Genomic DNA, 22,800 nt, shown 5'->3' with positions numbered 1-22,800 from the left:
AAGCAGCTGTGTTAATAACAGACAGACTTAGTCTGCTGAGCCACCAGAGGCCCTGCTGCAAAATCTCCATTCCCACCCCTCTCCAGGGGAAGGATACTGCAAAATCCTTATTCCCTCCCCACTCCTGGGGTAAGGATATTGCAAAATCTCCATTCCCACCCCACTCTGGGGCCAGCCAGAGCTGGTATTTGCTGATTCTCTGAACTACTCAAAATTTCCACTACCGGTTCTCCGAACTGCTCAAAATCTCCGCTACCGGTTCTCCAGAACCGGTCAGAACCTGCTGGATTTCACCCCTGCGCTAGACTCAACAACTGCCTTGATCTCATCTTCTGCAACAGTTTGAATTCAATTTATGGACTACAAATAAAAGAACCCTTTTCCAACAGTGACCATAACATGATAGACTTTTATCTCAACTTACGTCCTCACATAGACAATCATAATGACGGAATCCCAAAGTATAACTTTAGAAAAGCCAACTAAGATCTCATAATCGATGACCTTTCATCTCTTGATTGGCAAACTCTATTCACTGGCTGCGTCACTGCCGAAGACCATTATAACATTTTTTTGCAAGAAGTCAAAAGAATCATCAAACTATACGTACCACTAATAACCCCCCAAACCAGGAAAAATAAATTATCCATAACAATAAGGAAGCTTCAGACCAAAAAAAACCAAACCTCTTTGGTGCAAAAACGAAACTGGCTACTTAGCTAACTTCAAAAGTCGCTACAAAACCATATGCTGACAGATAAAATCAGAATGCATCAGTTATCACAGCAAACAAGAGGAAAACCTAATACGCACTAAATCCACCCGGACCTTCTACAATTTCGTAAACAACAAACTTAAAGACTCAAGATCCATCCCACTACTAAAAGGACCCAGCGGGAAAGACTGTAATGATGAAACTGTTAAGGCAGTGGTTCTCAACCTTTATAGTGCTGTGACCCCTTTAATACAATTCCCCACGATGTGGCGACCCCAACCATAAAATTATTTTAGTTTTGAATTTATCGCGCCTGAAGCCGTATTAGCTAGCGATCTGAACTGCTTGCGATTGCCTTGAGGACGGAGGCATTAAAGCGGAGACTCCTCCCCTATTAAGTTTATCGCGCCTGAAGCCAGATTAGGCTAGCAATGGGGAGTGATTGCAGCTGGCTTGAGAGAGAGACCTCAGAGCAAAGATTTCTCTCTTTTTTAATTCATCGCGCCTGAAGCCGAATTTGGCTAGCGATTTGAAGAGCCTGCAGCTGGCTTGTGGAGTCAACCATTGGAGCGTGATTCTTCAACTCGCAAGTATACTTCCCATATTTCCAATGGTCTTAGGCGACCCCTGGCAAATCGTCATTCGATCCCCAATGGGGTCCCGACCCACAGGTTGAGAACCGCTGCGTTAAGACCAACCTCTTCAACACATTCTTCGGTTCAGTCTTTGTAAACAGCAATGGCTCATGACCTTCATTTCCCAATTGTACCACAACTACTCACAATGATCTACTACATGTCGATTTCACAGAAGTTGCCGTTGAAAAGGCACTACGCAACCTAAAACCATCTCTATCTATTGGCCCTGATGGATTACGTGCCTACTTCCTAAAGAAGCTCTCAACCACCATAGCAGAACCACTTAGCATAATCTACGAAATATCTTTCAGAACCAGCTCCTTACCTAACTTATGGTCACTAGCCACGGTCATCCCTATCTTCAAAAAGGGTGACCCCAGCCTAGTTGATAATTACAGACCAATCTCATTAATTTGTGTCATCTGCAAAGTCATGGAATCAATCATAACCCAATCCACTACCCTCTACTTAGAGACTAACAACCTACTCTCTAACAAGCAATTTGGCTTTAGAAAAAAATGGTCCTGCAATCTGCAACTATTACACTGCAAAAACGTATGGACTTCAAAACTCGACCAGGGTAAATCTATCAATGCAATTTCTATAGACTTCTGTAAAGCCTTCGATTCAGTGGTACATGACAAGCTACTTCTAAAACTAAAATCTTATGGCATTTCCGGATTCCTGCATAAGTGGATAGCTGCGACTCAGCCTTTGATCCTTCCGAGGTCGGTAAAATGAGGACCCAGATTGTTGGGGGCAAGAGACTGACTTTGTAAACTGCTTAGAGAGGGCTGGTAAGCACTGTGAAGCGGTATATAAGTCTAGGTGCTATTGCTATTCCTTCCTTCCTTCCTTCCTTCCTTCCTTCCTTCCTTCCTTCCTTCCTTCCTTCCTCCCTCCCTCCCTCCCTCCCTCCCTCCTTCCCTCCCTCCCTCCCTCCCTCCCAGTGGTTAGAATGCAGGATTGCAGACTAACCCTGCCCACTGCCAGCAGTTCAGTCCTGACCAGCTCAAGGTTGATTCAACCTTCCTTCCGAGGTCAGTAAAATGAGGACCCAGATTGTTGTGGGCAAGAGGCTGACTCTGTTAACTGCTTAAAGAGGGCTGTAAAAACACTGTGAAGCGGTATATAAGTCTAGGTGCTATTGTTATTGCTATGTTCTTTTTCATTGTTTATCACAGGGGTCTCCAACCTTGGCCACTTTAAGACTTGTGGACTTCAACTCGCAGAATTCATGCTGACTGAGGAATTCTGGGAATTCACGTCCACAAGTCTTAAAATGGCCAAGTTTGGATACCTTTATTGTATTCTTCTATTATCTCACTTCTCTTCTGTTCACTTTCCTTTTTATTGTTGTAAGCCGCCTAGAATCCCCACGCCATGATAGGCAGCAAATAAACTTAACAAATAAATAAATACAGAGCCACTCAAACGCCAACAATCCGTCCTATTCCTCTCACAACGAATCACATTTGCTGGATCAGGAATTCACCCCAGCCAAAAGTTGTCCTAAACAAACTGGAAGTGTTGCGGGAGGATCGGAAGCAGAGTTATGGACACACAAGCCCAGTCCTGCCGTTTACCTACACGCTCTCGATATCAATCAGGTTGCTGTGTCGTCGGCTCCCTTCCCGTCCAAGAAGTTCCTTCAACTCCTTGATCTGCTCCGCCAGTTCTGGGTTGAGGTCAAACTCTGCAGGGAAAGCTGAGACCCAGTACCTGTCAGGATGAACAGGGGAAACTTAATACCCCCAAAGTGAGGGTCTTCTCTCCCCACCCAAAAAAATACATCCTGGATCTTCAGATGAGTCGGGGTGGATCTTCTCTTAAACATCTGCAGGTGCTGGCCAAGTTCTACCTTGCTGAAAGTTTCCAAACCTACATTTGTTGATGTACAAAAGCCCAACATGGCATCCAGTGTCTTCCAGGATTAGAACGTAGAATAATAAAATTGGAAAAGACCTTGGAGGTCTTCTAGTCCAACCCCCTGCTTGAGCAGGAGGCCCAAGTGGTTGTCCAGTCTCTTCTTGAAAACCTCCAGTAATGGAGCAGCCACAATTTCTGGAGGCAAACTGTTCCACTGGCTAATTGTTCTCAGAGTCAGGAAATTTCTCCTTAGTTCTCAGTTGCTTCTCTCCTTGATTAGTTTCCACCCATTGCTTCTTGTTCTACCCTCAGGTGCTTTGGAGAATAGCTTGACTCCCTCTTCTTTGGGGCAGCCCCCGAGATATTGGAACGCTGCTATCATGTCTCCTCTAGTCCTTCTTTTCATTAAACTAGACATACCCAGTTCCTGCAACCGTTTTTTGTATATTTTAGCTTCCAGTCCCCTAATCATCTTTGTTGCTCTTCTCTGCACTCTTTCTAGAGTCTCGACATCTTTTTTTAATTGTTGACTCGCTTCCTATTTCAACCCCATCAAGACAATCTTTCTGGAACAACAGTTGGTGGTACTTCAATTCCATAAGAAAATGGGGAGCTGAGGACAAAAAGGGATCTTTTTCCATTATGGTGGCCAACACACTAGAATAGGAGTCCCCAAACTTAGCAAGTTTAAGACTTGTGGACTTTAACTCCCAGAATTCCCTAGCGAGCCATGCTGGGAGTCGAAGCTGACAAGCCTTGAGGTTGCCAAGTTTGGAGACGCTTGTTCTAGATTAGAACAACTTCCCTCAAGACGTTCAGTTGGCCCCCTTGGGAGCAACTTTTGGACAAATGAACGGATCAGCAGCCAAAAAAAACAGCACTCCCATCAAAGTTGTACACCTACCTATCTACCCTGCTTGTCATTTTTTAAGAAAATGTTGGATAACCATCTGTCTGAGATGGTGTAGGGTTTCCTGCCTGGGCAGGGGGTTGGACTAGAAGGCCTCCAAGGTCCCTTCCAACTCTGTTGTTATATTATGTTATATTACATTACATTACATTACATTACATTACATTACATTACATTACATTACATTACATTACATTATATTATATTATATCACAACCACGTTTAACCATTCCCAGCCGCTCACCTGACCAGGTGGCACGTCTTAACTGGCAAGGAGCTGTTTTCTGATCCACGAGACTCTTGATAAGTTCAGGACAGAATTAAGGAACAAATAAAAGTAATATATATTTCTCTGCATCACTTAACAGTACAGATATGTTGTGTCTCGTCCAATCTCACCTCAGCCGGGGCCTTCTTATCTGCTTCTGAACACTGAGGAATGTCCTAGTATGCCTCCCGGCCCCAGCCCTGGCTCCATGCCCAGACAGGCTGAAGAGGAGGAAATACCTCCAGCCCCCAGCTCTGGCTCCATGCCCAGGCAAACGGAGCAACTAGACCCCTCCCCCTCCTCCACAGCATGTGAGCCTGAGGAAGGTCAATTACCAACAGCTGCCGACTGGAGTGACCCTCGCGTCAGAAGAATTGATAGGCGGCGGCGACAGAAGGAAGGGAGGGGCAGGCCTGGATAAGTGCTGAGTCATGGAGCCACACCCCATGGCCTATATAAAGGATCTGCTTTCTGGCATTCTCTGAGTCAGGCAAAGTCTAAACATATCTTGCTGAAGTCACTTTCTGGTCTCCTGCCTGCCTTGAGAACTTTGCTAGGACTTTGGCAGAGCTGCAGAGGCACGCCTGATTCGGATTTCCCTGACCCGGCCGTCAGCGGAGGAGTGGGACACGACAAGATAGTCCTCAACTTAACAACAGTTTATTTAGTAAGCGTTGGAAGTTAACAATGTGACTGGGAAAAGTGACTTATGACCATTTTTCACCCTTACGACCATTGCAGCATCTATACGATCATGCGATCAAAATTCAGATCCTTGGCAACTGGCTCATATTTATGACGGTTGATCCCCTTCGGCGACCTTCCGACAAGCCAAGTCAATGGGGAAGCCAGATTCAATTAACGACCGTGTTACTAACTTAACTGCAGTGACTCATATTTATGACGGTTGCAGGTGACGTGATCCCCTTTGGTGACCTTCTGACACGCAAAATCAAGAAGGAACCTAAATTCAGTCTTACTAACTTAACAATTGCAATGATTCACTTAACAACTGAAAGGCAAGAAAGGTCATAAAATGGGGGCAAAACTCACTTAGCAAATGTCTCACTTAGCAACATAAATTTTGGGCTCAGTTGTGGTCGTATGTCAAGGACTACCAACTCCAAGTCTGTTATTCTGTTATTTTCAGGAATAACCACTGCCCAATCAAATCGAAGAGTATTGCACAATGTATAAGAGGAGGGGCCGGGGTGTCACAACACAACAGTCACAAACTACCCAATTCTATTCGCTTAATGGTAATTCAATCGAACATAACCACCATGCATTGCTCAGACATCTTAAGTTTTGTCATAATATATATTAAAAAAATTTAAGTAATAAATTAAACTGGACAGTCTCTGATCCAGGAGTAGAGCTTTAGTATTCCAGAGATGTTCAAGCTAGCCAGTTTGAGAACGCTGGTCTCTCTTTCCATTTAATTCATACAGCAAATTCTATTACTGTAATATCGCTAGCTCACGGCTTTGGGATTTAACAGGCCAACGTTTTAAAATTTTCATATTTTTTTTCTTTGCTAAAGCATGGGAGAGCTCATTCTGCTACGGTCAGTGAAAAACAGATATCTTTTTTTAAAAAAATCATAATCATTATTTAAATTTAAACCAGGATGCAAAAATCATTTTTTAAAAAAATCACAGTTGCAAAAACAAGGGACAGCTGCAAAGCAAGAGGATGCAGACTAGTTCATTGCCCCTCCACTTACAACCATTTATTTAGTGACTGCTCAAAGTTACAACAGCGGTGAAAAAGCGACTTACCATGGGTCCTCACACTTACAACCATCACAGCATCACTGGACACATGATCAAAATTCGGCTCTCGGCAACCAGCACATAGAATTTCTGATCCTAATTGTGGTCGTAAGTTGACTACAAGTACCGAGGGAAAATCTTACCTCCACCAGATAGGAAATCGGGCGCCTACCGGAAGTTCGGGAAGGCCAGAAATGGGCCCGTTTCCAGCCACCGGAGACTGGGGAGACCATTTTCGCCCTCCCAGAGGCTCAAAAAAAGTCTCCGGAGTCTAGTGATGGCAAAAACGCCCCCCCCCCCGCCCCGCCACGGTGCAGGAGGCTGACTAGGCCACGCCCACCACCACCATGCCCACCCAGCAAACGGGCAGAGAACCCCTTGCTAAAAATTTTGAAGCCCACCCCTGGCTAAGTTCACTTAAGAAACAAGCGCCCGCCACAGTAGAAACTGGAGGGACAGAACTGGGTACCAGTCCAAAGGATATATCTGAAGCAATTTCGCGGCCAGCTCGGAAGACGGGATGTACCACGGATGCATCATGAGAAACATGCGGACCAGCTGGGGGTCACGGACCTTGCCCTCATTATCTGCAAAAAAAGAAAAAAGCGGGGGGGGGGGAAGTATAAGCCCAGATGAAAGCAGGCCCCTCCGATTTAAAAACACAATTTTTCATAGTCTGCCTCTCCTGCACTTTCTTTCACCCATTTCTTTCAGTCCTCCTTCTTCTGAGGAGGTTTCAAAGTTACAGGTAAGTCCTCACACCTTACAACCATTTGCTTATTGACCTTTGGAAGATACAACGTGACTTTTTTTTTTTAATTTACATTTATACCCCGCCCTTCTCCGAAGACTCAGGGCGGCTTACAGTGTGTAAGGCAATAGTCTCATTCTATTTGTATATTTACAAAGTCAACTTATTGCCCCCCCAACAATCTGGGTCCTCATTTTACCTACCTTAATAAAGGATGGAAGGCTGAGTCAACCTTAGGATCATTTCTCACTTACAGCCGTGGCAGTACTCCATCGTCGCGGGATCAAAATTCAAACACTTGGCAACCGACTCATATTTACGACGGCTGCAGTGTCCTGGGGGTCACGTGATCCCCTTTTGCGAACTTTTGACCAACAAAGTCAATGGGGAAGTCCCATTCCCTTAACAACCGCAGCGATTCACTAAACAACCGTGGCAAGAAAGGTTGTAAAATGGGGGGAAAAATTCACTTAACAGCTGACTTGCTTAGCAACTAAAATTTTGGGCTCGATTGTGGTCGTAAATCGAGGACTATCTCTAGACTAGACTAGAATAGAATAGAATAGACTAGGGAATAGAATGGAGTGGAGTGGAGTGGAGTGGAGTGGAGTGGAGTGGAGTGGAGTGGAGTGGAGTGGAGTGGAGTGGAGTGGAGTGGAGTGGAGTGGAGTGGAGTGGAGTAGAGTAGAGTAGAGTAGAGTAGAGTAGAGTAGAGTAGAGTAGAGTAGAGTAGAGTAGAGTAGAGTAGAGTAGAGTAGAGTAGAGTAGAGTAGAATAGAATAGAATAGAATAATAAATATAATAATATAAAACAACACAATATCAAAAAATGATGTATAAATCCAATCTTACTGTCCACACTTATGATCACTGTTAAAGTGGCAATGAGTTCCACAATCTCCAACTTCACTTGCATCCCATTGACCGGGTAACCCTTAATTAAGCATGATGGTTATGATAAAACGAGAGTTTGCGTTTAAAAGACCCAGCAGTTGCTGGAATTCCTCCATGGTGACTTTTTTCAGCTTTTCCGCAATAAAATAAAAGCTGCTTCTCAGAACTTTATGTGAATTCTCGTCGACTCGCGTAACGGTTTTCCAATCCAGCCTCCGGGAAGAGAAGCCACATATTGCAACTTAAGCGGCTTGCAAGTTTGCAACAGAGGCACCGGGCAGAGAATTGCATCATTAAGGGGCGGGCATAAGAGAACTAGGGTGCTTATCATCCCTGTCCTAATGTTTCTTCAATTTGTACATCCAATCCATGTTTATACTTATTACCTAATACGTTCTTGACAAATAAATAAATAATCTGCAATGACGTCATTAAACAGCTGCCGTCCTTACCAAAGGCTTCAATGCATCCATGTAGCAGTTCATCCACCGTGCATCCTTTTTCCAAGTCGAGTGTCGCAGACATATTGGCTCTTGGATCTTGTCACTCAAAGTCAAAACCCAGGCTTCAACTTCCGTTGGCAAATCGAGCGACACCTAAAAAAATGATTTTAACAACAAATCCGAAGTTGTTAGTGTTAGTTTCAGGGATCACAAAGAGCAGGGGAGGGGGAGATGGAACATTTGAAAGTCAAATCTGTTTCAAGAGGAATAATAAAAATCATTAAAAAAGGACAGCAAAGAATGTTCTTTCTGCGCCAACTCAGTAAGCTCAAACTGCCCAAGGAGCTGCTGATCCAGTTCTACAGAGGAATTATTGAGTCTGTCATTTGCCACCTCTATAACTGTCTGGTTCGGTTCTGCAACCCAACAAGAAAAACACAGACTTCAGAGGATCATTAGAACTGCAGAAAAAATAATTGCTACCAACCTGCCTTCCATTGAGGACCTGTATACTGCACGAATCAAGAAGAGGGCCGTGAAAATATTTGCAGATCCCTCGCATCCTGGACATAAACTGTTTCAACTCCTACCCTCAAAACGACGCTATAGAGCACTGCACACCAGAACAACTAGACACAAGAACAGTTTTTCCCCGAAGGCCATCACTCTGCTAAACAAATAATTCCCTCAACACTGTCAAACTATTTGCTACTATTAATCTTCTCATAGTTCCCATCACCAATCTCTTTCCACTTATGACTGTATGACTATAACTTGTTGCTGGCAATCCTTATGATTTATATTGATATATTGACCATCAATTGTGTTGTAAATGTTGTACCTTGATCAAGGTATCTTTTCTTTTATGTACACTGAGAGCATCTGCACCAAGACAAATTCCTTGTGTGTCCAATCACACTTGGCCAATAAAATTCTATTATATTTTATTTTATTCTTAAAAGTATCATCAGTACGTATAACCCCAAAGGTTCTTTTTCAAGACGCAACTGGACTTTCTGGTTTTTCTTTGAAGACGTTTCGCTTCTCATCCAGGAAGCTTCTTCAAAGCTCTGAAGAAGTTTCTTGGATGAGAAGCGAAACCTCTGAAGAGCTGAAGAAGCTTCCTGGATGAGGAGCGAAACGTCTTCGAAGAAAAACCAGAAAGTCCAGTTGCCTCTTGAAAAAAAGCACCTTTGGGACCACCAGGACCCGAAAGACTTGAGAATCTCCATAGACATTGAGTATGGGTAGTCTTCAACTTATAACGATTCATTCGACAAAGGTTTGAAATTACAACAGCCTTGGAAAATGTGACCTTTTACCATCCTCAAAGTTACAACCGTTGCATCACTCCTAGCTTGAGAACTGACTCACATTTACAACGCAATTTACAAATCCTGATTGGTGCTCTTCTGACCCAAAAAGTCAATTGGAAAAGCCAGATTCGCTTCATGACCATGGTGAAAATGGTCATAAAATCAAGTCTGGTCTGGTGACGATCCACTTAACGCCTGCATCATTTAATGGCTAAAATCCCAGTCCCAACTGAGGCGGTGAGTCGAGGAGGAAAAATACTGTAAAGGATCTGGGTATGTCAGCTTGTAGAAGAGAAGACGAAGAGGGAAATGGTGGCCGCCTTTCAACATCCATAAACCAGAACCGATGAGCTAAAACTGCCACGGAGGAGATTCAAATACTGTATCAGTAGCAGGAGGAAAATTTAAGACTGTGCGCATTGTCAGCCCGTGGAACAGACTGCCACATGAAATGGTTTAACTCCAGAAAGTGGAGATCCAAATGTCGGTGTGAATTTTGAACTGACGGTCAGCTTGCATCAGATGAAGTTCAAAAGTCCCTTCCAACTCTGAATTCCATGAAATAAATCGGCTTTACAGGTAGTCCTCAATTTACAACCATTTATTTAGTGACCTTTTGAAGTTACAACGGCACTGGAAAAAGTGACTTACGAACATTTTTCACACTTACAACCATTGCAGCATCTGTTCTGTTTCCCTCCCCCCAATACTCCCAGCAAAGAGTCAGTCAGAGGCCTTCTTTTCTCCTTTTATTTACATAGATATATGTCCTGGCCACGTCTACCCACGGGCCTGCCAAGTTTCTGGAGATAACGAGGAAATTACAGATAAGGCCAGAATTACTCACGAATATATTCTTCCCTCCATTGATAGAGTTTGCCCGTGCAAATTCATTGCTTTGTCCAAGACAAAAAACCAGAAAGTCCCGCCTCCTATTTATAGTCTCTGCAGATGTCACTGCATGACAATTATGACTTGGCTTTATCCCAACTCTGCTTCTGCTGCGCGCGCCGGTCACGCCTGCGCAGTCTTGCATCACTCCAAAACTGTTCTTGGGGCGTTGCCAAATCAGAAGAAGGCTCCAGGGAATCAGACCTTGCCGGCCCCTCCTCCTCCCTTTGAGTGGGTGCCAGGGAGGGAGAGGGCTCAAGAGAAGCAGGGCTTGCCAGGTCTTCTCCCTCACTTTCTGAATCATCCGAGTCCAGGAGTCCGGGTCCAGGAGCCTGGGTCACAACAGCATCCCTATGGTCACATGATCAAAATTCAGACACTTTGGCAAATGATTTATATTTATGACGGTTGCGGGGTCACATCATCCCTTTTTTGCGACCTTCTGATAAGCAAAGCCAGTTGTTCCCTTGTTACTAACTTAACGACTGCGGTGATTCACTTAACAACAGTGGCAAGAAGGCGGTAAAACGGCCTTCAAAACTCACTTAACAACTGTCTCGCTTGGCAACCGAAATGTCTGTGGTCATAAGTCAAGGACTCCCTGTATTTCATTCAGTTATTTCTCCTATCAAAGAAGCTTCAGTGGGACCACCTTCTTCTCAGTTTGTTTTGAGGATTTCTTTTATGTTTCTCTGGCTCCTTTTTTTTTTTTTTAAATTTTCCATTTATTGTTAAAGTATTGCAATACAAATAAAGTAGGAGCAAGATAAAGCAAGCAACAAACAGACTGTTGTGTTTCCATTTTAAGAGACCCCAGTGAAAAAAAGGAAAATTAAACTACATTTACATGATAGATTCTCTATTTCTCTTCCATCTGTAACCCGGAACGGCTGGGCAACCGTTTAGATCTTTGAACTTTGCATCGTGCATTTAGTAAGAGATGCTGCTTTCTAGTTGAGCCCTCAAAACGATATTCCAGATGTCTAAATTCCCTTTTCCCTGCGATATATCGCATGTGAGGGAGCCATTCCTGCTTGAATTGAGTTAAACTTCCATTATCGAGATATATATATCATCAGTTTTGACACCGTAGCATATTCTCCAATTTTAGTCTCACACTCTGATATCCAAGGCCAAGTATGTCTATTCTATTCTATTCTATTCTATTCTATTCTATTCTATTCTATTCTATCCTATCCTATCCTATCCTATCCTATTCTGCATTTTATTCAATTCTATTCTGCATTCTATTCTATTCTGAATTTTATTCTATTCTAGTCTACATTTTATTCTATTCTATTGCATTCTGCATTCTATTCTATGCAGGTAGTCCTCGACTTACGACCACAACCGAGCCCAAAGTTTATGTTGTTAAGTGAGACATTTGTTAAGGGAGCTTTGCCCCTATTTTACCACACTTTCCTGCCACCGTTGTTAAGTGAATCAATGCAGTTGATAAATCAGTAGCACGGCTGTTAAGTGAATCTGGCTCCCCCGCTGACTTTACTCGTCAAAAGGTCGCAGAAGGTGATCCCAGAAACGGTCGCAAATATGAACCAATTGCCAAGCATCTGAATTTTGATCCCGTGGCCGTAGGGATGCTGCAAAGGTCGTAACTCTGAAAAACAGGCAGTTATCCTGGGACTGAATATCATGGAAGTTGCAGGCCACTAAAAACTCGTTGCCCCAATGAAAAATACATCCAGCAACAAAGCTACCACTAATTTCATCAAATTGTCTTTTGTGAACTAGAATGAAAACAAGCAAGAATGGACCACGCAAACGGCTTTTGCGTGAGAGATGTGAGAGAATTAAATCTTAGCTGACAGTTTGTCGCTCACCCCTTAGTGCGAAAACTGCAGATGTAATCCTAATTTTTAACTCTGCCCTTTAAACTCAGCTTTTGGGACCACCATCAGACTATGAGGTCCATCATGGGCCGAAGCCTGTGTGCCACTGGAAACAATTCAGACTTACTATTCCCGCCTTTTAAAGGTCTGCGAAAATGTGTACAATTCCCACTCTTTTCTATCAAGACCATGTTTTGGGGCTTTTATTTTAAGCTGCAGCTGCATTTTATTTTTATTTTTTTTTTCTGCAGGACTTCCATCTATTTTTATTTGCATTTAAATGCTGGATGATCATTTGGCTATTAGGCAAGCCAACAAGAGATTTCTTGGAAAAGCATCTCTAAGCCATATTCTTTGCAATTTTTGACCATTTCTGGGCAATTTCTGTCTGCCTTCAAGTTCTTCAGTTCACTAGGTCCTTCTATCCAACAAAATGAAATTCAATGTAGAGAAAAGTAAAGTTTCATACATAGGCAAGAAGAACCAACATTATACTGTAGATACAGGGTACGTGAAACTTGGCTTAATGCCAGAAACCGTGAGAGGGCTCTTGCAATCCAATGGACAATCATTTAAATATGAGCCAACAGTATTCAGCAGCAGTCAAAAAAGCCAATGCAATGCAAAAAAAGCCTTGGTGATACTGCATCCAGTTTTGGTCACCACATTGCAAAAAAAGATGTTGAGACTTTGGAAAAGGTGCAGAGAAGAACAACTAGGATGATCGAAGGCCTGAAGACTAAAACATAGGAAGAACGGTTGCAGGAACTGGGGTTGTCTTGTCTAGTGAAAAGAAGACTAGAGGGGACATGATAGCAGTCTTCCAGTATTTGAGGGGCTGCCACCAAGAATAGATAGTCAGGCTATTCTCCAAAGCACTAGAAAGCAGGACAAGAAACAATGGATGGAAACTAATTTAGATGAAAAGCAACATAGAGCTAAGGAGGAATTTCCTGACAGTGAGAACAATTAACCAATGGAACAGCTTGCCTCCAGAGGTTGTGGTTGCTCCATCGCTGGAGGCTTTTAAGAAAAGCCTGGACAGCCACTTGTCCAGAATGTATAGGATCTCCTGCTTAGGCAGGGGGTTGGACTAGAAGACCTCCAAGGTCCCTTCCAACTCTGTAATTCTGATCTCTTGTAGCTGGATTGGCACGACAAGTTAGAATGGGATTGAATGTGGTGTCGCAACTTCGGACTGGCTCTTCTCTAATCCATTGGGTGAACCATCCCATCCAGTGCTGGAATTCAATTTTTTTTTACTACTGGTTCTGGGGTGGCGGTGGCTTGGCTTGGTGGGCGTGGCAGAGGAAGGATACTGCAAAATCCCCATTCCAGGGGTGAAATCTAGCAGGTTCTGATAGGTTCTGGAGAACCGGTAGCGGAAAATTTTTAGCGGTTTGGAGAACCGGCAAATACCACCTCTGGCTGGCCCCAGAATGGTATTTGCCGGTTCGCCAGAGATTTTGCAGTATCCTTCCCCCTGGAGTGGGGTGGGAATGGAGATTTTGCAGTATCCTTCCCCTGCCACGCCCACCAAGCCACACCCACAGAACCCATAGTAAAATAATTTGGATTTCACCACTGCCCCAATCCCCAGAAGTGGGGAAGGATATTGCAAAATCCCCATTCCCATCCCACTCCTGGGGGAAGGATACTGCAAAATCCCCATTCCCTCCCTACTCCTGGGGGAAGGATACTGCAAAATCCCCATTTCCTCCCTACTCCTGGGGGAAGGATATTGCAAAATCTCCATTCCCACCCCACTCTTGGGACCAGCCAGAGGTGGTATTTGCCAGTTCTCCAAACTGCTCAAAATTTCTGCTACCGGTTCTCCAGAACCTGTCAGAACCTGCTGAATAGCACCCTGATCCCATCCCCTTAAAGCGGAAGATGATGTTTATTTGAGCCTCAGGTTTGTTCACCCAGGTTCAACCCGTTGCACGAATGCAAAAATCGACACTGATGAATAGAATAGAATAGAATAGAATTTTATTGGCCAAGTGTGATTGGACACACAAGGAATTTGTCTTGGTGCATATGCTCTCAGTGTACATAAAAGAAAAGATACCTTCATCAAGGTACAACATTTACAACACAATTGATGGTCAATATATCAATATAAATCATAAGGATTGCCAGCAACAAGTTATAGTCATACAGTCATAAGTGGAAAGAGATTGCTGATGGGAACTATGAGACGATTAATTAGTAGTGCAGATTCAGTAAACAGTCTGACAGTGTTGAGGGAATTATTTGTTTAGCAGAGTGATGGCCTTCGGGAAAAAACTGTTCTTGTGTCTAGTTGTTCTGGTGTGCAGTGCTCTATAGCGTCATTTTGAGGGTAGGAGTTGAAACAGTTTATGTTTATGACGTGGAAGAATTGAGCCCCTGAGTGACAAACTTAAAAGAGGAAAGATTTGCCGTAACTTTCTTCTCTGCTCCAGAGCCCTTAGCCTTCATCCTTGAGTGCAGGGCTTAAAAGACTTCAAAGTCACGGTGAACTTCACTTGCTATCTTGCACGGAGAAGCTGTTTAAAAGGACAGCAGCTGCTTCACACATCGTCAACACTTTGTGCAACGCAATTCAGCACGAGGAATAACACTAGCCGGCTACAGTTTCTTGACATTTTCTCTGAAGGATATTGCCATCCAAACAACAAGGGGAGTCCTCAGCTTCCTGGCCACCCCTGAATTTTTAAAAACACGGGTAGTTCTTGACTTAACAACAGTTCATTTAGTGACCATTCAAAGTTACGGCGATTCAAAAAGGGGATTCAGGTCAGGACCGTTTTTCAGAGTTACGACCTTTCAAGTAATCCCCATGTTCACGGGATTGAAAGTCAGGTGCTTCGCAGCTGGTTCGTATTTATGACCGTCGCCGTGTCCCAAGGTCACAGCGATCTCCTTTTGCGACCTTCTGACAAGGCGAAGTCAACGGGGAAGCTAGATTCACTTAACAACCGGGTGACTCAGTTATGAACTGCAATGATTCACTTAGCAAGCGAGGCCAGCAAGGTCGTAAAATGGGGGCAAAATTCACTTAACGAACGTCCCGCTTAAGAACAGAATTTTGGGGCCCAATTGCGGCCGTAAGTTGCAACTACCTGTATGCTTTTATTCTAGAAAAATCAGTGGGAGATCGGATTACAGAAAAAGCTCAGCTCAACTTCATTTTTATTCCCGAGTGTCTTCAGCAGACCCAGACAGATTTATAGTTATTCCTAGACAACGGAAATGAGGAGAAATGTTCAAATCTTTGGTAATATTTACTTCAGTGAACAATTTTACACCAGGAACGGTTTAAGTCTTTGGAGTGGGTGGCCACAACAAATTTAATAATAACAACAGGTCCTCGGGAAGGACTTGATCAGTGGGTAAACATGCCAAATTCAGTCTAAACATCAGGCTGATTGCAACAGAGAAGCATAAGTTAAGAACTGTTGATAAGAAAGACACACAAACAAATAAGAAGTCTAGATCGTGGGTGTTGCAGTTCCTGCAGACAGCAAGAATAGAAGAGAAAGAACTAGAGAAAATCATAAAATGCAAAGATCTGCAAATAGAAATCTAACGGCAAAATCACTTTGGCTTTCTGCTTTGTATATATTGCCTTGAGCATATTTATAAATTCATCTCCAAAATCCATGTGTCTTAATTCTTGTAACATGAATTGCCAGTTCATTATCAAATGCCTTTTGGGCGTCTAAAATCAACAGCGCCAGTTGTTTTTCACGATGCATTTCGTAGTATTCCAGCGTATCTAATATCGTTCTTGTATTATTTATTATCTGCCTTTTGGGTAGAAAGCCATTTTGGTCCGGGTGTATGAACTCCTTCAGAAAACTCTTCAGTCTTTCTGCTCCTATTGAGGTGAATATTTTATAATCGGCATTAGTAAGGATATGGGTTTGTAGTTTTTAATCTTGCATTAAAACTGAGTCCTCTTTTGGTACCAAAGTGATGTTAGCTTCCACCCATGATGGTGGTATCTTTGCTTCAAACAGGACTGGATTGTTTATTTATTTTTTATTTTATTTATTTTGTCACAACAGTATATATAAGCATAAGCACGAAAGTAACTATATAATATATAAGCATATATATATAAGCATAAGCATGCAATAACTATATTAATTGGATATAATGAAAGGAAACAATAGGACAGGAACGGTAGACACGTTTGTGCTCTTATGCACGCCCCTTACGGACCTTTTAGGAATGGGGTGAGGTCAATAGTAGATAGTTTTTGGTTAAAGCTTTGAGGATTTTGAGAAGAGACCACAGAGTCAGGTAGCGTGTTCCAAGCATTAACAACTCTGTTACAGAAGTAATATTTTCTGCAATTAAGATTGAAGCGGTTTAAGTTTAAATCTATTGTTTGCTCTTGTACTGTTGTGATTGAAGCTGAAATAGTCTTTAACAGGAAGGACATTGCAATAGATGATTCTATGAGTTAAACACAGGTCCTGTCGAAGGCGGCGGAGTATACCTCTAATAATGATTGTATTTCTTGGATGCAATTCTAAAACAACTGAAGCATCACTTGAACATCATCGACAAAATCCCTATCAGTCATTTGCAAAAGGCAGCTGTATAATACCCTTGAAAAGGCCACGCTTGGAATATTGCATCCAGCTTTGGTCTCCACGATGTAAAAAAGAGGTTGAGACTTTTTGCAAAGAGTGCAGAGAAGAGCAACAAAGGTGATTAGGGGACTGGAGGCTAAAACATATGAAGAACGGTTGCAGGAACTGGGTAGGTCTAGTCTGATGAAAAGAAGGACCAGGGGAGACATGATAGCAGTCTTCCAGTATCTGAGGGGCTGCCACAAAGAAGAGGGGGTCAACTTATTCTCCAAAGCACCTGAAGGCCGGACAAGAAGCAACGGATGAAAACTAACCAAGGAGAGAAGCCACTTAAAACTAAGGAGAAATTTCCTGACAGTGAGGACAATTAATCAATGTAACGGCTTCACTCCAGAAGTTGTGGGGTCGCCATCACTGAATGTTTTTAAGAGACTGGACAGCCATTTGGCTCAAATGGTCTAGGGTTTCCTGCCTGAGCAGGGGGTTGGACTACAACAGAGGTCAGCAACTCTCGGCTCTGGAGCCGCATGTGGCTCTTCCATTCCTCTGCTGCGGCTCCCTGTCGCTCAAAATAAGCATCACAACCGCCAATGTGTGACACCCACTGGCACGGAATTTATTGAGCTTTTCAACCCCCGGTAGGCCAACCATGGATAAATAGAATAGAATAGAATGGAATGGAATGGAATGGAATGGAATGGAGTGGAGTGGAGTGGAGTGGAGTGGAATGGAATGGAATGGAGTAGAATAGAATAGAGTGGAGTGGAGTGGAGTGGAGTGGAGTGGAGTGGAGTGGAGTGGAGTGGAGTGGAGTGGAGTAGAGTAGAGTAGAGTAGAGTAGAGTAGAGTAGAATAGAATAGAATAGAATAGAATAGAATAGAATAGAATAGAATAGAATTTATTGGCCAAGTGTGATTGGACACACAAGAAATTTGTCTTGGTGCATATGCCCTCAGTGTACATAAAAGAAAAGATACCTCCATCAAGGTACAACATTTACAACACAAATGATGGTCATAGGGTACAATTTAACACTTAATGATGCAACACTTAATGATAATCACAGGGCACAAATAAGCAATCAGGAACAATCAATATCAATATAAATCACAAGGATTACCAGCAACAAAGTTACAGTCATACAGTCATAAGATCTAAATCCAAGAAAAGGAAAGTTTCAGAAAAAAACAGAATGTTTAATTCAATTACCTATATTAGTTTTGTGGCTGCTCAGGAAATAGTCAGGCACGGGAAGGGTTTTTGTGGCTCCTGGTGTTTTCTTTTCTGTGGGAAACGGGTCCAAATGGCTCTTTGAGTGTTTAAGGTTGCCGACCACTGGACTAGAAGGTCCCTTCCAACTCTGTTATTCTGTTAGTTAAAGACAGATCCAACTTAGAAGTAAGGGCCAAAGGTGCTTTTCCAAGAGGCAACTGGACTTTCTGGGTTTTGTTTTGTTTTTGAAGATATTTCACTTCTCATCCAAGAAGCTTTTTGGGTTTAAAGCAGAACGTCTTCAAAAAAACAACAACAACAGATAGTCCAGTCACCTCTTGAAAAAACACCATGACCTGGATGTCTGAGAATCTCCACGGACATTTAGAAGTAAGGAGAAATTCTCTGACGCTAAGAGCAATTGATCAATGGAACAGCTTGCCTCCCAAAGTTGTGGGTGCTCCATTACTGGAGGTTTTCAAAAGCAGACTAGACAAGGGGTAACAAACTCAAATTCATTGAGGGCCGCATCAGGGTTGTGTTTGACCTCGGGGGCATGGGCTGGGCGTGGCCAGGTTGACGTCACTCGTGTCATCTGGGGTGGCTCGAGTGCTCTGCCAGTGAAAACGGAGCTTGGGGGGGCCTGCGCGTGACCCTCCCGAGCTCCGTTTTCGCTGGCAGATGCACCACGGGCCAGTCCTTTGTTGTTTCTAGGGTGGTCCTGCGGGCCGGATCTAAGCACCCTGTGTTGTGGTTCACCAGCAGCCTGTGGAGCTGGCAATGGAGTCGGACAGCGATGAGGCTGAGGAAGAGCGTGGGCCAGTCCTGGAGGCTGGGGAAGGCCCGGATGAGGGCTCTGTGTTGGAGGCTGAGGTGGGGCCAAGGCTATCGGGGAGTGGGGTGCAGACTCCGGAGCCTCCAGAAGCTGACAATAGTGAGGCAGAAGAACAGGAGGAGCCTGTTCCTAATGCACGCTTGAGAAGAGCTGCCAGAAGGCAAGAGCAGCTAAAGCAAAGAGGACGACTCAGGAGTAGGGCCAAGAGATGATTGGCCCCTCCCATAAGGCTTAAAAGACCAGCAACGGCTCTTGGGCTCTTTGCCGGAAAACAACGTTGATAGCGTCATCTTATTGCATTTGTTTTATATCGGTGTCTTCTAAACTTTTGCAAAGAAAGCCTTTGGCAATTTGCCTAATTGGACCAAGGTTGGTGATAGGACTGAGGAATTTGTGTTGGGAGGAATTTGATTTTCATTTAGTTGAACTACGCCGGGAATGAAGTCATTCTCAGCTGTTCGAATAAAGTTTGTTTGTTTTTACACTGACCGATTTTCCTACTACCTACTTGGGCCTGGGTCACAATACCCTGCAGGCTGGTTCTGGGCCCCAGGCCTTGAGTTTGACACCCCTGGACTAGACAATAATTTGACCAAGATTGTATAGGGTCTCCGGCATTGGGCAGTGGGTTGGAATAGAAGACCTCCAAGGTCCCTTTCAGCCCTACGATTCTATCACTCTATGATCCTAAGCTAGCCCCCATCAAACAACATCTGGCTATCTCAGTTCCCGAGGAAGGATTTGATAGACGGACAAAAATGCCAAATCTTGTCTGAGCATTCTGGATAAATATGCAATAACCTATAAAATGGTATAAGATGAAATTATGGCATGGGCATCCATGCTCCCTGAGATCTGGAAGAATAATTATGATATATCTACACTAAGCAGGGTTTAGCGCCAGTAGTGCATGATCTTCCCACAAAATTTTCAGAATTGATTTTAATTATAGTTCTGCTTTGTAAAGGGCACAGCTCTTATGCCGGGCACTCTACATTGCAAGCATCCTGCTGTTCCCTCTTAGAACTGTCTTCTCTAAGACGATGCACTGGGGACGATGGGAGATGGAAGTCCATCGCCGGCTGGGGGAAAGCGACCACCCGCCCTTTCTCTGCCAGAGGGTGCTTTAGACCTTCGGCCGAGAAAAGAAGACAAAACTGAATTAAAAATGTCCTTTTTGGTAGCAAAGTAGCCAAGCACCCACCCCCAGCGTCAATTTTCTCCGTAAACCCCGACTTCTCGCTGCCCGCCGACTGCGAAAAGGGCCTTTGAAGCCGAATTAATTATGGAAAGCCTGATTAGCCATCCATTAATGGGTGATCTTTTGGCCAATACCAGAGGATAAATGCAGAACCCTTAGGAGAGAGGTGTAAATTGGGGTTGCGTGTTGGAATCTTTTTTTGGGGGGGGGTGCTCTTGGGACGTGCTCAGGAAGTCATTTCTGGAAGGAAACCTCTCCTGGGTTCAGTGGTGGTATTCAAACCGTTCTATCCAGTTCGGGCGAATTGGCTGCGGCGGCTGCGGCAGGCTCCACCCACCAACCTGGATGTCATCCCGTCCCATTTCTGACGGTCTGCGCATGCGCGGAAGGCCCTGCGCATTACGCGGATGTGGCCCTGTGCATGTGCGCACTAGCATTTGCGAACCGGTAATCTAGGAAAGCAAATACCACCCCTGTCCTGGTTGCACCTGTGCTGCTACAGGGTGAGGCCCTCAAGAGTGCGGGAAAATTGTCGTGCAAAAACAAATTGCAGTGGTTTCACAGCCACACCTACAAATCTTGCAGCACTTGCTGAGGAAAGAAAAGGAGGGGAGGAAGAAACATTTCCTGTGTGCAGAAAAACTCGCTGCAACAGGACACACGTCCCTTGCACAACGTTAAACAACCACAACACTTGGGGCGTCCGTTCCCTGTTCTGATCGAAGGCGGTCTTCCCCCAGTGTGCTCCTTCCCCAGCCAACTGGACTACCATTCCCAGCATTCCTTCTGCCAGGAATTAGCTAAGCAGATTTGCAGCTGCTTAGCCCTTGGATGGGAGACCACTAAGAAATCCCCGGGAATGGAAAGCTACTTGGGAAATGAAAAAAAAAAAAGTCCCTGAAAAAGGCAATACAGATAGTCCTCGACTTACAACCATAATTAGACCAGTCACAAGCTGGTCAACACATGATCTGATCAGTGATGAATTGCACCCGGTTCGCACCGGTTCGGGAGAACCGGTAGTAGCAGCAGCGGGAGGCTCCGCCCAGCCATCCGGAAGTCATCAAATACGCTCCGTGCATGCGCAGAAGCTTCTTTTGCTTCGCGCGAGTGAACCAGTAGCAAAGGTAAATGCAAGGTAACTGAAACCCACCACTGGATCTGATCCAATTTTATGATTTATTTATTTTTTTGCAGTGCTCAGTAAGTGAACACTGGTCATTAAAGGAACCAGTTTTATCCACTGGTTGTTTTTTTTGCTGGAAATGGAAAGTAAAACATGGTCATGTTTCCATGCCACATTGCAAATGGCTGTAGAGGGGAGCCAGTTGCCCAAACACCGAAAGTGAGACCACATGATCATGGGGTTTGGCTGTCATAACTTTGAAATCAGCTCCTAAGTAGATTTGGGGGGAGGTTTGTTGTAACTTTGAGCAGTCGAAGGGGTCGTAAGTCAAGGTCTACCTGTATCTGTTGCCAAGGGTCCAGCTCAGCTCATGGAAAACTTCGTTATTAATACAGGTTGTCCTTGACTTACAACAGTTAGCGACCGTACAAAGTTACAACGGCACTGAATAAAGTGGCTTACGACCGTGTTTCACACTTACGACCAATGCAGCATTCCCATAGTTACGTGATCAAAATTCAGATACTAACTGATCAACTGCAGTGATTCACTTAACCACAGTGACAAGAAAGGTCGTAAAACGAGTCAAAATTCACTTAACAACTGTCTCGCTTTTGGGCTCAATTGTCGTAGGTCAAGGGGGTTAGACTAGAAGACCTCTAAGGTCCCTTCCAACTCTGTTATTCTATTCTATTCTATTCTATTCTATTCTATTCTATTCTATTCTATTCTATTCTATTCTATTCTATTCTATTCTTACCTGTTATTTAGGAAGGCAAAGAACATTTGGGTGGCTGAACCTCTCAACTATTCAGCTAAAATTCTGCCCTGGGGCTCTGAAATTATTACTTCCTCCAAAGCTAAAAATACCTTTAAAAAGGCAGTTTTTGCAAGCTCTGACCTGGCTATTCAATTTTTATTTTTTTTCCCTGATTGCTCAAAGGTGGAGATTTTGCACTTCCCCAAAAATGCTTACATACAAAACCCACCAAAAATACATTTGCAAATGAAATAGGCATGTTTGGGGGGGAAAAATGGATTTAGATGCATATTTCTCTGTGGGAGCTAAGAAAACATTTCTTTTAGAGGGAAACATATTTCGGGTTATCTCTGAATTCAGTTGCAATCCACCTGGGTATTTATAAAAAAGCATATTCCAGGTTGCTTATAGAAAGACCGCATGAAGAACAGATTACTGGACAAAGCCTGGAGCAGAATTGCATAAATCAGGAATAAATTATACACCATTTTTTGGTTTAATTTGAAGCAAAAAAAAAAAAAATTAGGGACAGCCTCCGTAAGCAAAGCTATGCAGCGTTAGCAGATTTAAATTCTTTCCTTGCTGACATGAATCGACATAATCTTTAAAACATTCAAAAGAAAGAAGGAAATTATTGCAGCATCAAAACATCAAAAGATTCGCAGGGATTCGGGATGTATCCTGAAAAATGGTAGTTCTAGACTTACAACCATTTGTTTAGTGACCGTTCAAAGTTACGACGGCACTTTAAAAAGT

General features: G+C 43.6%; 1 protein-coding gene across 6 annotated transcripts in view; it reads right to left on the bottom strand.

The window, feature by feature from the left end:
* The window catches only part of RASGRP2 (RAS guanyl releasing protein 2), an 82,356-nt gene that overhangs the window by 33,005 nt on the left and 26,551 nt on the right, over window positions 1-22,800 (bottom strand). For 4 of the 6 annotated variants that reach the window (XM_058160188.1, XM_058160189.1, XM_058160185.1 and 1 more), the window contains exons 2-5: window positions 8,273-8,416; window positions 6,660-6,762; window positions 4,377-4,439; window positions 2,944-3,075 (exon numbers count right to left, since the gene is read on the bottom strand). In XM_058160188.1, the coding sequence (XP_058016171.1) occupies window positions 2,944-3,075; window positions 4,377-4,439; window positions 6,660-6,762; window positions 8,273-8,345 (371 nt within the window). In that variant the 5' untranslated portion in view covers window positions 8,346-8,416. Of the gene's footprint in view, window positions 1-2,939; window positions 3,076-4,376; window positions 4,440-6,659; window positions 6,763-8,272; window positions 8,417-22,800 lie in introns of those variants that run through there. The other 2 variants (XM_058160191.1, XM_058160190.1) reach the window with 2 other exon arrangements.

The sequence above is a fragment of the Ahaetulla prasina genome, chromosome 17 (genome assembly GCF_028640845.1).
Source record: "Ahaetulla prasina isolate Xishuangbanna chromosome 17, ASM2864084v1, whole genome shotgun sequence".
Taxonomy (NCBI): domain Eukaryota; kingdom Metazoa; phylum Chordata; class Lepidosauria; order Squamata; family Colubridae; genus Ahaetulla; species Ahaetulla prasina.
This window is presented reverse-complemented; position numbering and strand designations above follow the sequence as displayed.